This window comes from Anolis carolinensis, unplaced genomic scaffold (assembly GCF_035594765.1).
Source record: "Anolis carolinensis isolate JA03-04 unplaced genomic scaffold, rAnoCar3.1.pri scaffold_15, whole genome shotgun sequence".
NCBI lineage: Eukaryota > Metazoa > Chordata > Lepidosauria > Squamata > Dactyloidae > Anolis > Anolis carolinensis.
The window spans coordinates 7098060-7114457 of record NW_026943826.1 but is presented as its reverse complement, the minus strand read 5'-3'; the positions used below and the strand labels follow the sequence as shown (position 1 = coordinate 7114457).

At 48.5% G+C, this 16398-nt stretch overlaps 1 protein-coding gene across 1 annotated transcript; it reads left to right on the top strand.

Annotated features, from left to right (window-relative positions):
- The first annotated feature begins 13 nt into the window (after positions 1 to 13).
- Positions 14 to 6113, top strand: b3galt6 (beta-1,3-galactosyltransferase 6). Its single transcript, XM_062965570.1, has 3 exons — positions 14 to 166; positions 1376 to 2319; positions 3110 to 6113. Exons 2-3 carry the CDS (start codon positions 1843 to 1845, stop codon positions 3683 to 3685), a joined length of 1053 nt encoding a protein of 350 aa, XP_062821640.1. The 5' UTR covers positions 14 to 166; positions 1376 to 1842; the 3' UTR covers positions 3686 to 6113.
- Positions 6114 to 16398: the final 10285 nt, after the last annotated feature.

Genomic DNA, 16398 nt, shown 5'->3' with positions numbered 1-16398 from the left:
GCGCGGTCAACAACGGGAAAGGGAACGAGATGGGAGTCACGTGACGCGGCTTGGCCCCGCCTTCCCTTCCTATTCATTCGCCGGCGCTCGGGAGGAGATGGAGCGGCGGAAGGGACAGTCCCGCGAAGAGGAAACCCAAAGCCGCCTCCGAATGCCGCCGACAGAGGTGTGTCCCCACCCGCTTGCCGTCCCCTTCCCCTTTTCCCGCCCCCTTGGAACGTTGGGGAGGCTGTGGAGGCCGCCTATTGGTCCCTGCCAAGGGGGAGGAGTCAAGGCATTGTGTCCGCCTCCTGGGGCTCGGATGAGCAAGGGGGAGGAGCTAAAGCATAAGTCCCGCCCAAGGGGGAGGAGTCGGGACGTTGGACCGCCCCTGGGGGTGGAGCTAAGACTTAGACAAGGGAAGGAGAGATTAGGACCGCCTCAAGGGGGAGGAGTCAAGGCTTTGGCCCCGCCTTAAGGGGGTGGGGCTAAGGTATAAAGGGGTTGGGCCAAATGTTAAGGGGTGGAGTTAATGTAATAGTGGGTAGGGCTAAAATATGGGGTGGGGCTAAGATATGGGATGAGGCTAAGGGGTGGAGCTAGGATTATTAAAGGGCGGAACTAGGATATTAAGGGGCGGAGCTGTGCAGTTAAGCTATTAAGGGGCGGAGCTAAGATGTTATGGGATGTGATAAGGGCGGAGCTAAGGTATTAGGGGCGGAGCTGAGGTGGAACTAAGCTGTTAAGGGGCGGAGCTAAGATGTTATGGGGTGGGGCTAAGGGGCGGTGCTAGGATATTAAGGGGCGGAGCTAAGATATTAGGGGCGGAGTTAGGAGGTGGATCTAAGATATTAAGGGGTGGAGCTAGGATTATTAAAGGGTGGAACTAGGATATTAAGGGGCGGAGCTAAGGTATTGGGGGGAGCTGAGGTGGAGCTAAGCTATTAAGGGGCGGAGCTAAGATATGGGATGGGGATAAGGGGCGGTGCTAGGATATTAAGGGGTGGAGCTAAGATGTTATGGGATGAGTGTAAGGGGCGGTGCTAGCATATTAAGGGGCGGAGCTATGGTTTAAAGGGCGGAGTTAGGAGGTGGAGCTAAGCTATTAAGAGGTGGAGATAAAATGTTATGAGTAAGGTAGGAAATAATGGGAGGAGCTAAGATTATTAAAGGGCGGAGCTGGGATATTAAGGGGCGGAGTTAAGGTAGTAAAGGCAGAGCTAAGAGGTGGAGGTATTAAAGGGTGGGGCTATGATAATAAGGCACGGGAAGGAGTCATTATGACTGCCCCCCAAAGGGAGGAGTCTGAAGATTCGGTCTGCCCAAAAGGGGAGAGGCCAAGACTTTGGGGCTGCCTCAAGGGGCGGAGATAATATACTTATTTATCTGTTTACAGCATTTATCTTCCGCCCTTCTCACACCGAAGTGGACTCAGGGCGAATCACAGAACTTGTACACGGCGAATATTCAATGCCGTTAAGACATACAGACATAGAGGTGTTTTGTCGTCATTTTCCCAGCTTCGGCGTCCTGGAGGTTGTGCTCGGTTCCGGCCACAGGGGGGTGCTGTCGCTCCATCCGCGATCGCCAACTTTTCCTCCTGTTCTTTGATCGCTGGCATTTTTCGTATTTCCACTTTAGCGGTGGCTAATTTCTGTACTCATAACTGTTGAAGACATTAGGACCACCCCAAAGGGGAGGGGTTAAAGTATTAGTTCTGGAAGGCTTTGAGACTGCCTCAAGGGGTGGAGCTAAGCTATCCTTGAGAGAAGGGGAGGAGCCAATGCAAATCCCCGCCCCTGGAGAGGGAGGAGCCTATGCCATGTGCCGCTCAGGGTGAGCAAGGCCTCGATCTTTCCCGCCATGAAGCTGCTCCGCCTGCTCTGCCGACACAAGACGGCCGTGGGTCTCGGCGGCCTCTCCCTCTTTGGAGTGGTGCTCCTCTACTTGGCCAAGTGCACCTCGGAAGGCCTGAAGCCCTCCCAGGGATGGGGCCTCCCCCACCAGCAACAGGCTGCCCCACCGCGACCGGGAGGAGCCGTCGGCGGGCCTCAACCCCCTGCAGCCGCTCCGGCCCCGGCGCTTGAGGAGGCGGCCTTCCTGGCGGTGCTGGTGGCCAGCGGGCCCAAGTACACCGAGCGGCGCAGCATCATCCGCAGCACGTGGCTCTCGGGGGCCGGGCGGCGCGCTGGTGGTAGTGACGTGTGGGCCCGCTTCGTGGTGGGCACCGGAGGCCTCGCCGGGGAAGAGCTACACGCCTTGGAGCTGGAGCAGAGCCGCCACCGGGACCTCCTCCTCCTCCCGGAGCTGCGGGACTCCTACGAGAACCTCACAGCCAAGGTGTGTCATGAATACTTTTTGAAACAAAGGTTCTTTTGATTGCTGTTTCCATCTCACTGTCTGTCACAATTTTTGGATTGTCATAAGGTCTCTTATGTACCAATATTTCCTCTGATGTTGTCCCAAAGTTGCAAATTACTGACAGTCGAAGGCTTTCATGGCCAGGATCACAGGGTTGTTGTATGTTTACCGGGGTGTCTGGCCATGTTCCAGAAGTATTCTCTCCTGACGTTTCTCCCACATCTATGGCAGGCATCCTCAGAGGTTGTGAGGTATATGTATATGGGAAGGCTGGCTGGAATCCTATGTCGCAGTTATGAATGCATCAGAGTTAAGCGCCCGCGAGTGTTGTGTATTCGTAGTCCCTGCGTCAACGGACCTACGGACCTCACAACCTCTGAGGATGTCAATTGTTGAAATTGTGAAATCAATGTCAATGTCAATTGTTGTAAAGAAATTCAGCCTCTGAGATAACAACTTCTGTATCAAGGAATTCTTCGTTTGATTTGCAACGCCAAGAACTGACACACAACAAGGTCTCCCGGTTTGTTCCCATTGTTTCGTTGTCACTTCTTCAGGTGTTATGTCTGTCTTTATCTTGAGTACAATTCCTATTAGTAGCTTTGGTTACTCATTTGTCACAGTTCTTATCAGTAACTTTTAATTATAGTGTAGCAAGCAGGCAGTTAGTCATTGCAGGCCTTAATCTTAGAATTGTGTCTTCAGCCAAAGTAGGTCCCATTCAGTTCATTCATACATGTATAAAATCCACATCATATTTTCGTGACAGGTGTTGGCCATGTATGCCTGGTTGGACCGTCACCTGGACTTCCGCTTCGTCCTCAAGGCCGACGACGACACCTTCGTCCGCTTGGACGTCCTGCTGGACGAGCTGCGGGTCAAGGAGCCGCGGCGGCTCTACTGGGGCTTCTTCTCGGGCCGCGGGCGCGTCAAGTCCGGCGGGAAGTGGAAGGAGAACGCCTGGCTGCTCTGCGACTACTACTTGCCTTACGCCCTCGGCGGTGGCTACGTCCTCTCCGCCGACTTGGTTCGTTATTTACGCCTCAGCCGGGACTTCCTCAACCTCTGGCAGAGCGAGGACGTCTCCTTGGGCGCTTGGTTGGCCCCGGTGGACGTCAGGCGGGTGCACGACCCGCGCTTCGACACGGAGTACAAATCCCGAGGGTGCAACAACAAGTACATTGTGACGCACAAGCAGAGCATCGAGGACATGTTGGAGAAGCACCAGACTCTGGCCAAAGAAGGGAAGCTGTGCAAGGAGGAGGTCAAGCTCCGTCTGTCGTACATCTACGACTGGAGCGTGCCTCCTTCGCAGTGCTGCCAGAGGAAAGACGGCATCCCTTGAAAACTGTCACAACGGGGTGCGTTGCGCCTGCAGAGAGACGGATATGCCTCACGTCGCCATACCCTGTGGACGGAGACTTGACATTTCACACACATGGACCATATTGCGTCACGGCTACTTCTCAGAGTGAGCCGACTTCGAAGAGAGCAAGTTGCGTGCCTGAGGACAGGAACAAAACATGTTGTGGGGTGGTCAAAATTTTGTAAATTATTATGCGTAAAAACTTGTCACAAATTCAGGAGCTGCTACTATAAGGCCATCCCCTTCAGAAGGAGTTTTGGCGAGGATGTTACCCAAATATCATCACGGTCACCTCTCGGAGTGAGCCGACTTCGAAGAGAGCAAGTTGTGTGCCTGAGGACGGGAACAAAACATGTTGCGGGGTGGTCAAAATTTTGTACATTATCATGCGTAACAACTCGTCACAGATTCAGGAGCTGCTACTATAAGGACATCCACTTCTTTAGAAGGAGTTTTGGCGAGGATGTTACCCAAATATAATCACAGTCACCTCTTGGAGTGAGCCAACTTCGAAGAGAGCAAGTTGTGTGCCTGAGGACGGGAACAAGACATGTTTTGGGATGGTTAGAAAACCTCAAACAATTGTATAGGCTTTGTAAATTATTGTGCGTAATAATTCATAGATTCAGGAGCTGCTACTGTAAGGACATCCAAATATAATCACGGTCACTTCTCAGCGTGAGCCGACTTCGAAGAGAACAAGTTTGAGGAAGGGAACAAATCATGTTTTGGGATGGTTAGAAAACCTCAAACAATTGTATAGGCTTTGTCAATTATTGTGCGTAATAATTCAGGACATCCAAATATAATCACGGTCACCTCTCAGCGTGAGCCAACAAGTTTGAGGAAGAGAACAAAAAATGTTTTGGGATGGTTTAAAAACCTCAAACAATTGTATAGGCTTTGTAAATTATTGTGCGTAATAATTCATAGATTCAGGAGCTGCTACACTTCTTCGGAAGGAGATGATTATTAGACCAGATCAGTCCCTTGTGTTATTATGTTCCTCTTTCTAAGCTAGGAAAGCTGTTGATAAAAACAGGGATTGGGTTTCGCATGTTCCGAGAAAAGCGCCGACCTTTGAGCACTTTACTGTATATCGATGACTGGTGCATTGTTGCCGAAGCCAAGTCTCTTCGGAACCGTGTTCATTGCACAATATGCTCCATAAGCTGCCTGCCAGCCACTCAAAAAAATGAGGATCGGGTTTGTAAACATTATGTCTTGAGTATGATAGGCCTTGAGAGGGATGCGAGAGCGACTGCGTATTGACAAAATGTCCCCAGAATTCTGCAGAGTCTCCAAAGCGATGTTTACAAGGATGGGTTGACTAAAATATCAAGGACTGTGTAGTTTAAGTATAGGATGAGTCCCATACATTCCAAGATTTCGTGTGGATGTACAAAACCTCAAACCTATTGAGAGGAAGGACTTCTGGCCCAAAAATCCCATAGGAAAATGATCTAGAAAAGGCTTAGAGGACAAATTTTGACTCCGTAGATACAATTTTCCTTATTGTTATTATTATTATTTAATTATTACTCTCCTTGTCATGGGAAATTATCCGAGTTGCAACTCCCAAGGGTTGGCTGGAAAACATTGTGGAAGGGCATGGATCTTTCCTCAAGCCGCTTCCCATTTTTTGATGCTATTGTTGAGGGATTTGTAGTTTTCCATGGCTTTTGTATTGCTTCTCCTCCTTAAATCACATTTTGGAGGCTGTATATATATTGACGACTTTAGCTCTCGGCATTCTCGATGGGAATCGTCCCTCAGATGCAGTTCACCCTTATGTATTGTCGAAGGCTTTCATGACCAGAATCACTGGGTTGCTGTGAGTTTTCCGGACTGTCTGGCCATGTTCCGGAAGCATTCTCTCCTGACGTTTCGCCCACATCTATGGCAGGCATCCTCAGAGGAGAGAATGCTTCTGGAACATAGCCAGACAATCCGGAAAACTCACAGCAACCCAGCATAATGTCATTTTGGGCTGTGGTATTAATTTGTTCTGATATTAATAATAATAATAACTAATAATATCTGGTGATGGAGAAAACCTTGCAGCGAGATAGAAAGAGGTTGAATTGAATTGCACTATATACGGAGCCTCACATTAAAAAAATTGCATGGAGTATGTAGTCATGCTAACCTGGTACTGCCCTTCATCAAAATATTAATATTATATATATATATATATATATATAGAGAGAGAGAGAGAGAGAGAGAGAGCTCACGAGAGAGTCTGTCAAACAACAAGCCGCCTCCTTAAATCGAGAGATGTTAATATAATGTGTTTACTATGGTGATTATTTATTTATCAATGTCGTACTTGTACTATGTATAGCTGGAAAAATAGCCAAGTGTCACGGTCATTTTGAATTATTTAAAGCGCCATTGCTATTACTGATCCAACCGCCTTTGTTATTGAACGTTCTCTGTGACACCCAAGTCCTTGATGGAGTACTTCCTCATTCTTCCGAATAACGAATAATGTCGTAAATTCGTTAAATTAGCTCAGGCTTCCCTGTCTGTGCAGGGTTCCACACTTGGCTTACTTTTCAATCAACCCTCGTAATAGTTTCTGGGTCAGACTGCATGGCTTTTGGTTATCCTTGTCCGGGACTTTCCTTGTACTCGTTGACTTTGAGGAACCTTTTCTGCATCTCCCAATCGCCGCAAGGACGTCTCCTGGAAATGCTCTTTCCCCGCTGATTGAAGCCAACGTGTAATTTGTCTTAGAGGCGATCTAAGCAAATATACATCCCATCCGAACTCGCCTCCCTTGCAATCAGGGCTTGTTTATGCCTCTTCCCTTTCATCTCGGGCCTTTGGCTTTGACTCCTTTGCCGCCATCAAAGGCCAATATCCGCCCTTGACTTTCGTCAATCAAATGGGCCGTAACCGAGAAAGCCACAAACAAAGGAAACTGGGTGACGCCTGGGTTGATTTGTGGGCTCCCCTGATACTTGCCATCAACGCCATTTATCATTTCGGAAATATCCGACATGGCTTTCAGATGTCTGGCTGGTCCTTCCAGGAAATATTTTCACCCTTTTTCTCTTCTTAATGAAAACTTTTCTGCGGGTGAAAACCGAGCGACAGAATCGCTCTAAACAAAGCTGGCATCCGTTTCTAGATATGTGTCTTTTCAGGCTGAAATCACTGGGTTGCTGTGAGTTTTCTGGGCTGTATCACCATGTCCCGGAAGCATTCTCTCCTTACGTTTTGCCCACATCTATCGCACGCATCCTCAGAGTTGAGGTCCATTTCTAGGAAAGTTGTGGTGCGAAACTCACTCTGGACAACAGAGGGCACTGGTGTGTTTGCAAACTGGTAATAATTCACCATACAGGCAAATTTCTTACCGAAGTTTAGCTACAGATAGGATGTAGTTCTCTCTGTGTGTTGAGTACACAGAGTATCATTCTGAATCAATAGTCCAGTGGATCCCCAGATGTTTTTGACCTTCAATTCCCAGAAATCCTAACAGCTGGGATTTCTGGGAGTTGTAGGCCAAAAACAGCTAGGGACCCCAGGTTGAGAACCGAACCACTGCAATAGTCCATAGTCTTTACTCACTGAAGTCCACAAGTCATACTTGTCTACTGAAGTCCAAACACCAACATGCATCCACCTCCACTGAGGTGGTAAACACATACATCCACTTCCACTGAGATAGTAAACAGATACATCCACCTCCACTGATTCATCCACTTCCCCTGAAGTGGTAAACACATACATCCACCTCCACTGAGGTGGTGAACAGACACATCCACCTCCACTGAAGTGGTAAACAAAAACATCCACTTCCACTGAGTGATAAACAGACACATCAACTTCCACTGAGGTGGTAAACACATACATCCACCTCTACTGAGGTGGTGAACAGATACATCCACCTCCACCGAGATAGTAAACATATACATCCACCTCCACTAAGATAGTAAACAGATACATCCACCTCCACTGAAGTGGTAAACACATACATCCACCTCAACTGAAGTGCTAAACAGATACATCCACTTCCACTGAGGTGGTAAACAGATACATCCACCTCCACTGAATTGGTAAACAGATACATCCACCTCCACCGAGATAGTAAACAGATACATCCACCTCCACCGAGATGGTAAACAGATACATCCACCTCCACTGAGGTGGTAAACAGATACACACATTTCCACTGAGATAGTAAACAGATACATCCACCTCCACTGAGATGGTAAACAGATACACACACTTCCACCGAGATAGTAAACAGATACATCCACCTCCACTGAAGTGGTAAACACATACATCCACCTCAACTGAAGTGCTAAACAGATACATCCACTTCCACTGAGGTGGTAAACAGATACATCCACCTCCACTGAAGTGGTAAACAGATACATCCACCTCCACCGAGATAGTAAACAGATACATCCACCTCCACCGAGATGGTAAACAGATACATCCACCTCCACTGAGATGGTAAACAGATACACACACTTCCACCGAGATAGTAAACAGCTCCACTGAGGTGATGAACAGATACATTCACCTCCACTGAAGTGGTAAACAGACACATCCACTTCCACTGAGGTGGTAAACAAACTGAATACAAAATGGAGTCCTGAGTCTGAACATGCTCAGTACAATCACATGCCTATAACCCCTCCCACACCAAAGAGGTCCAGTCAAACGGGCAAATCAACATACACATAGAATACAGGTTAGCAAATATATATATTAACAAACAAATAGTGAAAGGGTTGGGAGGTGGCTATTTCGAAGCATCCTTGCGCAAGAGGTTGCAGTCCAGGGACTTGGCAGGCGGTCCGGCTCCTCCATCCAAGCGTGTAAAGGCCTAATCAAACTCTCTTTTGTTTATTTGATTCTCGCATGGAGCGCAGCCCTGGATGGCTTTTCCTTGCTGGCTGGGCTCGGCCGGCGAGCTCTCTCGGGGGCTGTTGCTTTTAAAGCACTCTAAATATTTACCCGGCGTTTGGTCTGGGAAACGGGGCGGCTGTGGATGAGGGTTCCTGGAATCTCAGATCTCTCCGGGTTCAGATCGCCATCGATTATGCATTGGCCGAGGGCCATGGTTTTAATAGTCTTGAAAGGTCTTCTTTACAAGTCCTTTGTGCTATGTGTGCATTGTTTTCTGTGGGGCTTATATTGGCCATCTACAGAGACGTTGCCCAGGGGACACCCGCCCGGATGTAGTTCCATCCTGCTGGGAGGCTTCTCTCATGTCCCTGCAAGCTAGAGCTGACAGACGGGAGCTCACCCGACTTGAGAACATATTGCAAATCACTTCTGGTGTGAGAGAATTGGCCGTCTACAGAGATGTTGCCCAGGGGATATCCGGATGTGTTACTATCCTGCTGGGAGGCTTCTCTCATGTCCCCACAAGCTAGAGCTAACAGACAGGAGCTCACCCGACTTGAGATCATACTGCAAGTTGCTTCTGGTGTGAGAGAATTGGCCGTCTACAGAGACGTTGCTCAGGTGATGCCTGGATGTCTTACCATCCTGCTCGGTGGCTTCTCTCATGTCCGCACAAGCAAGAGCTGACAGACGGGAGCTCACCCAACTTGAGATCATACTGCAAGTCGCTTCTGGTGTGAGAGAATTGGCCGTCCACAGAGACGTTGCTCAGGGGATGCCTGGATGTGTTTCCATCCTGTTGGGAGGTTTCTCTCATGTCCCCACAAGGTAGAGCTAACAGACAGGAGCTCACCCGACTTGAGAACATATTGCAAGTCGCTTCTGGTGTGAGAGAATTGGCCGTCAACAGAGACGTTGCCCAGGGGATATCCGGATGTGTTTCCATCCTGCTGGGAGGCTTCTCTCATGTCCCCACAAGCTAGAGCTAACAGATGGGAGCTCACCCAACTTGAGAACATATTGCAAGTCGCTTCTGGTGTGAGAGAATTGGCCGTCAACAGAGACGTTGCCCAGGGGATATCCGGATGTGTTTCCATCCTGCTGGGAGGCTTCTCTCATGTCCCCACAAGCTAGAGCTAACAGATGGGAGCTCACCCAACTTGAGAACATACTGCAAGTCGCTTCTGGTGTGAGAGAATTGGCCGTCAACAGAGACGTTGCCCTGGGGATATCCGGATATGTTTCCATCCTGCTGGGAGGCTTCTCTCATGTCCCCACAAGGTAGAGCTAACAGACAGGAGCTCACCCGACTTGAGAACATATTGCAAGTCGCTTCTGGTGTGAGAGAATTGGCCGTCAACAGAGACGTTGCCCAGGGGATATCCGGATGTGTTTCCATCCTGCTGGGAGGCTTCTCTCATGTCCCCACAAGCTAGAGCTGACAGACGGGAGCTCACCCGACTTGAGAACATATTGCAAATCACTTCTGGTGTGAGAGAATTGGCCGTCTACAGAGATGTTGCCCAGGGGATATCCGGATGTGTTACTATCCTGCTGGGAGGCTTCTCTCATGTCCCCACAAGCTAGAGCTAACAGACAGGAGCTCACCCGACTTGAGATCATACTGCAAGTTGCTTCTGGTGTGAGAGAATTGGCCGTCTACAGAGACGTTGCTCAGGTGATGCCTGGATGTCTTACCATCCTGCTCGGTGGCTTCTCTCATGTCCGCACAAGCAAGAGCTGACAGACGGGAGCTCACCCAACTTGAGATCATACTGCAAGTCGCTTCTGGTGTGAGAGAATTGGCCGTCCACAGAGACGTTGCTCAGGGGATGCCTGGATGTGTTTCCATCCTGTTGGGAGGTTTCTCTCATGTCCCCACAAGGTAGAGCTAACAGACAGGAGCTCACCCGACTTGAGAACATATTGCAAGTCGCTTCTGGTGTGAGAGAATTGGCCGTCAACAGAGACGTTGCCCAGGGGATATCCGGATGTGTTTCCATCCTGCTGGGAGGCTTCTCTCATGTCCCCACAAGCTAGAGCTAACAGATGGGAGCTCACCCAACTTGAGAACATATTGCAAGTCGCTTCTGGTGTGAGAGAATTGGCCGTCAACAGAGACGTTGCCCAGGGGATATCCGGATGTGTTTCCATCCTGCTGGGAGGCTTCTCTCATGTCCCCACAAGCTAGAGCTAACAGATGGGAGCTCACCCAACTTGAGAACATACTGCAAGTCGCTTCTGGTGTGAGAGAATTGGCCGTCAACAGAGACGTTGCCCTGGGGATATCCGGATATGTTTCCATCCTGCTGGGAGGCTTCTCTCATGTCCCCACAAGGTAGAGCTAACAGACAGGAGCTCACCCGACTTGAGAACATATTGCAAGTCGCTTCTGGTGTGAGAGAATTGGCCGTCAACAGAGACGTTGCCCAGGGGATATCCGGATGTGTTTCCATCCTGCTGGGAGGCTTCTCTCATGTCCCCACAAGCTAGAGCTAACAGATGGGAGCTCACCCAACTTGAGAACATATTGCAAGTCGCTTCTGGTGTGAGAGAATTGGCCGTCAACAGAGACGTTGCCCAGGGGATATCCGGATGTGTTTCCATCCTGCTGGGAGGCTTCTCTCATGTCCCCACAAGCTAGAGCTAACAGATGGGAGCTCACCCAACTTGAGAACATACTGCAAGTCGCTTCTGGTGTGAGAGAATTGGCCGTCTACAGAGATGTTGCCCAGGGGATATCCGGATATGTTTCCATCCTGCTGGGAGGCTTCTCTCATGTCCCCACAAGCTAGAGCTGACAGACAGGAGCTCACCCGACTTGAGAACATATTGCAAGTCGCTTCTGGTGTGAAAGAATTGGCTGTCTACAGAGATGTTGCCCAGGGGACATCCAGATGTGTTTCCATCCTGCTGGGAGGCTTCTCTCATGTCCCCACAAGCTAGAGCTGACAGACAGGAGCTCACCCAACTTTAAATCATACTGCAAGTCGCTTCTGGCGTGAGAGTTTTTTGTCTTCTTCTCTTGGTTTTCGTGCCAGGATTCGTCCCGTGTCTCCTCGACTGCAAGTGCCCAAATGAGAAACCGGCGATCGACGTGACGCTTCTTTGTCATTCCACTTCGTAGGCCGTTTGATCTCCCGATTGAGAAAGAAAATCACCCTCAGCTTGTACTGTTTACTTTAGAACAAGAATTTGGCCGCGGGTCACGTTGGTGGGGGCTTTTAACAGAGTAATTAGAGCTTCTTCCGTGGCTAATTAAGTTCCTCCGGCGAAGAAAAACAAATTTTCCTAGAATGATCATTGTTGGGTCGGCTCGTTTCGACAGGACGCTTTGAGCAGCTCTTGTTGCTGTTCACTCGAGGAACTGGCTGCCTCGCTGTGATTGAATGAATCAGTTGGAAGAGACCCCCAAGGGCCACCTAAGCACAATCTAAGCCTTCCAGACAGATGGCCGTTGTCCAAGTAGAAAAAAGAAGAACAAGGAGGCGATAGGGCCTCTGCGAGGAGAAGACAGAGGACAGGGAAAAGGCAGAACTACTTGATGCTTTCTTTGCCTCAGTCTTCTCACAAAAAGAAAGCTGTCCTCAACTAAGCAACATGGAGAACAAGCCCTGTGACAGCATTTCTCAACCTTGGGGTTGGACCACTGGGGGGGGTCGCAAGTGGGGGTCAGTGGGGTCTCCAAACTCAAGGTCAATGCCCACCAAAACCTTCCAGTATGTTCTGTTGGTTGTGGGAGTTCTGTGTGCCAACTGTAATTTTATGGTTGGGGGTCGTGGCGTTAGGAAGGTTGAGGACCACTGCTGCAAATAAATGCAGTTTGACACCACTTGAGCTGCCACGGCTTAGACCAGGGGTCCTCAAACTTTTTAAGTGGAGGGCCGATTCACAGTCCCTCAGACTGTCGGGGGGCCGGACTAGGATGAAATAATAAAAAAATTAGGATTGTTGTCGTGGTGTGCCTTCAAGTCATTTCAGACTTAGGTCAACCCTAACATAAGACCATAGGTAAGCAAAGAGACCTCCAAAGATCATCTAGATGGTGTCATACGACCATAGGTAAGGAAAGGGACCCTTGAAGGCCATCTAGATGATCTCATCAGGCCATCAGAAGACCATAGATAAGGAAAGGGACCCTCAAAGACCAGCTCACTTATCAGAAGCCCATAGATAAGGAAAGGGACCCTCAAAGACTATCTAGATGGTCTCATAAGACCATAGGTAAGGAAAGGGATCCTCAAAGGTCATCTAGATGGTTTCATAGGATCATAGGTAAGGAGAGTGTCCTCCAAAAGCCATCTAGATCGTCTCATAAGTCCATAGCTAAGCAAAGAGACCTTCAAAGGCCATCTAGATGATCTCATAAGAACATAGATAAGCAAAGAGATCTCCAAAGACCGTCTAGATGGTCTCATACGACCATAGGTAAGGAAAGGGACCCTCAAAGGCCATCTAGATGATCTCATCAGGCCATCAGAAGACCATAGATAAGGAAAGGGACCTCAAAGACCATCTAGATGGTTTCATAAGACCATAGGTAAGGAAAGGGGGCCCCAAAAGCCATATAGACAATCTCATAAAACCATAGGTAAGGAAAGGGACCCTCAAAGGCCATCTAGACTGTCTTATAGGACAATAGGTAAGGAAAGTGACCTCCAAAAGCCATCTAGATGGTCTCATAAGGCTGTAGCTAAGCAAAGAGACCTTCAAAGACCATCTAGATAATCTTATAAGACCATAGGTAAGCAAAGAGACCTCCAAAGACCAGGTAGACTTAGGTCAACCCTAAGTCTAAAGTTTAGCACAGGGGTCAGGTATATGACCTTGGAGGGCCGCCTCTGGCCCATGGGCCTTAGTTTGGGGGGCCCTGATCTAGAAGCATTCTCTTGTATTATTCTTTGCCACCGAAAATGAGCTTACGATGGCTGTTTGTGCTCTGCCTACTGCCCAAACATCTCCTACACCGATCTCTGCAGAAAGGCAATTAAAACCCAGTTAAGTAGCTACCAGTTTGGGCATTTCTCCCCCCAAATCCCCCCCATCCGCCACCGCAAGCTGCGAGGTACAAATAAACACAACATTAGCTGCCTGGCCGCAGAGGCCGGTTCCCAAAAGCAACACAGAAGAGGCGCTTGTTCCAGGCGAAATGAGCTACAGGAGAGGCATGACTACCGAAGGCCACAAAGCCACAAACTGAGCATGGCCTCGTTTGACTTGGGTGCTGACTCAAGAAACAGGGCTTGAGGAAGCAACTTTGATTTTGTCTTTTGGGAGTTGTAGTTGCTGGGATTTATAGTTCACCTACAATCAGAGAGCATTATGAACACCTCCAACGGTGGAGTTGAACCAAACTTGGCACACAGAACGACCAACAGAAAATACTCGAAGGTTGAGTTTGGAAGTTGGGAGTTGTAGTTCACCTACATCCAGAGAGCACTGTGGACTCAAACAGATCTGGACTAAACTTCCCACAAATACTCAATATGCCCCAATCTGAACAGTGGTGGAGTTTGGGGAAAATAGACCTTCACATTTGGGAGTTGTAGTTGCTAGGATGTATAGTTTGTCAGGGGGTTAATTAGCTCCGAACCACCCTGATTTATTGGTGAGTCAGGCCTCTCACCAATCCATCTTCATCAGACCACTTGAGCAACTGGCTACAAGCAGCACCGACAAACGACACCACTAGACATGTCCAAAAAATCGTTTTGAATTGTATATCGGAATTATTTCGGATTGTTCTCGCTTTTTGATACGCATTCCGAGACATTGTCTCACAACGCAACCAGCAATGTAATTCGAACCATTGTGGGCCCATTCTCTAATTGTCTCTTAATGTTTCGTTATTTTTTCCCCCCAATAACATTTTTAAAAATATATTTTTAAAAATATATTTTTTAAAATTTTGTTTCTGCAACCTACCTTGAATGGGAGCTTAGCGCAGCCTAACATGGCTGCCGCTCCCCGGCCAATCAGAAGCTTCCACGATGGACGCAAAGGTGGGGGCTAACGTCCTCTGCGTCCACATGGAAGATTGCCATACAAGCCCGGTGTGTAGCGATTGCGCATGCGCGTCCACCATTTTAGAAACATTTAGTATCATTACGAATTTTCGGAAATATCCGAAATTTTTGGGTGAAAAAATCGGAAATACTTTCTATATCGAAGCGCCAGCACCCCCTACTTTAGAAACGAGAATAGAAACATTTTTTTTCATCGATCGGACATGCCTAGACACCACAGTCGTAATTCAGCTGATCCCAGCGGTTCTAAGGCTTTATTATATACAAACTATATACAACTACAAAGTCCATCGCTCATAGGACCCATGCTTTCCCAAGCAAGGCAAAGCATGTCCTCTCTCTTTGCCATTCGAAGCACTTCTAACTCCCACATTCCATAGCAGAATGACAAACGTCCTGTCCGCACTTCTGAGACCGGAAGGCTTGACCTATTGGCTAGGCAGGCCATCAATCAAGCTGCCATTAACCCGTGTGCAGCTGGAAAGCATGCCGGAATAGTTGCAAAAACCCAACAGCACAAACACTTGATTCAACATTTTACACTTACAACATAATAACACCAACATAGTTCACCTACACTCAAAGAGCCCACCAAAGATAGAACTGGGCAAACTGGGCTTGGAGGGAGGATTCGCCATCTGTTTCCAAGAAGGAAGAGAAGGAGAGGCGAAGAGATCTTCAGCCTATTCTACCAAAGGGATTCCGAAGACCATCAGAAATATGTTTTCTCATGGTCTTTGGTGACCCCTCTTACACCCTCTCGCAACCCCCCCCCCCCCAGGGGTCCCATCGCTGATTTACAGTATAGAAAACTATGTCCTTGATTCAAAAACACCAAATAAAGATCCAAGACATGGTTATAAATCCCCGCTGTCCCAAGAATGTATGTGTTGATATGGAGGTGGCCACCACGAGATCTGAGGAGCATCAAGCTTGTTTTCTTCTCAGATTCATATGGAAGGAAAAGAGATTCCACCTAAACATTAGGAAGAACTTAATGGTGTTAAGAGATGTTCCACAATGGTATATGCTGCCTGGGTGTCCGGTGGAGTCATCTTCTCTGAAGGTTTTGATGGTGTCTTCTTGGGTTGGACTGGGCAGCTCTTGGAGTCTCTTAACTCTTGGAGTCTGTGTTGTGTTGCGATGCTCCGTCAATGTCATCCCTTCCTCCTTTCTGTCTCCGGAGTCTGTTCTTTGTAGCTGGTGGAGACAACGGCTCGGAAACAGACGAGTGGTGCCATCCCCGCTCGTTGTCACGAGACCCGGTAGGTTCCTTGCTCTTTCAACCAGCTCCACCCGGCAAGGTGTCCCGTCTCTCTGTCTGCGGGGGGATGAGTAATGTTTACACAAATTAATTTAATCCCTGCTCCTCTGGAAATGTCACCGGGGACAACTGGAATGCGAGATGGAGCGATTAATTGCGGGGGTCTTGAGGTTTGCGAAAACAGGATGAGAAGACGGAGGAGACGACGGAGGGCCTTCTCCCTCTCTTGCTCAATCTCCCCCCATCTCGCTCTCTCTCTACAACTACAAAAATCTCTATTTAAAATGTGTTCAGGCTCCGTCTTGCCTCTGGGATTTGTAGTTTGGTGAGGGAGTAATTCCAATGGAATTAGGTCCATGAGATACGGATTATGGAGTCAGGTCAATGAGACCAATGGAGTTACGTCAATGAGACCAATGGAGTTAGGTCAATGAGATAAGGCATATGGAGTCAGGTCCATGAGACCAATGGAATTAGGTCCATGAGATACGGATTATGGAGTCAGGTCAATGAGACCAATGGAGTTACGTCAA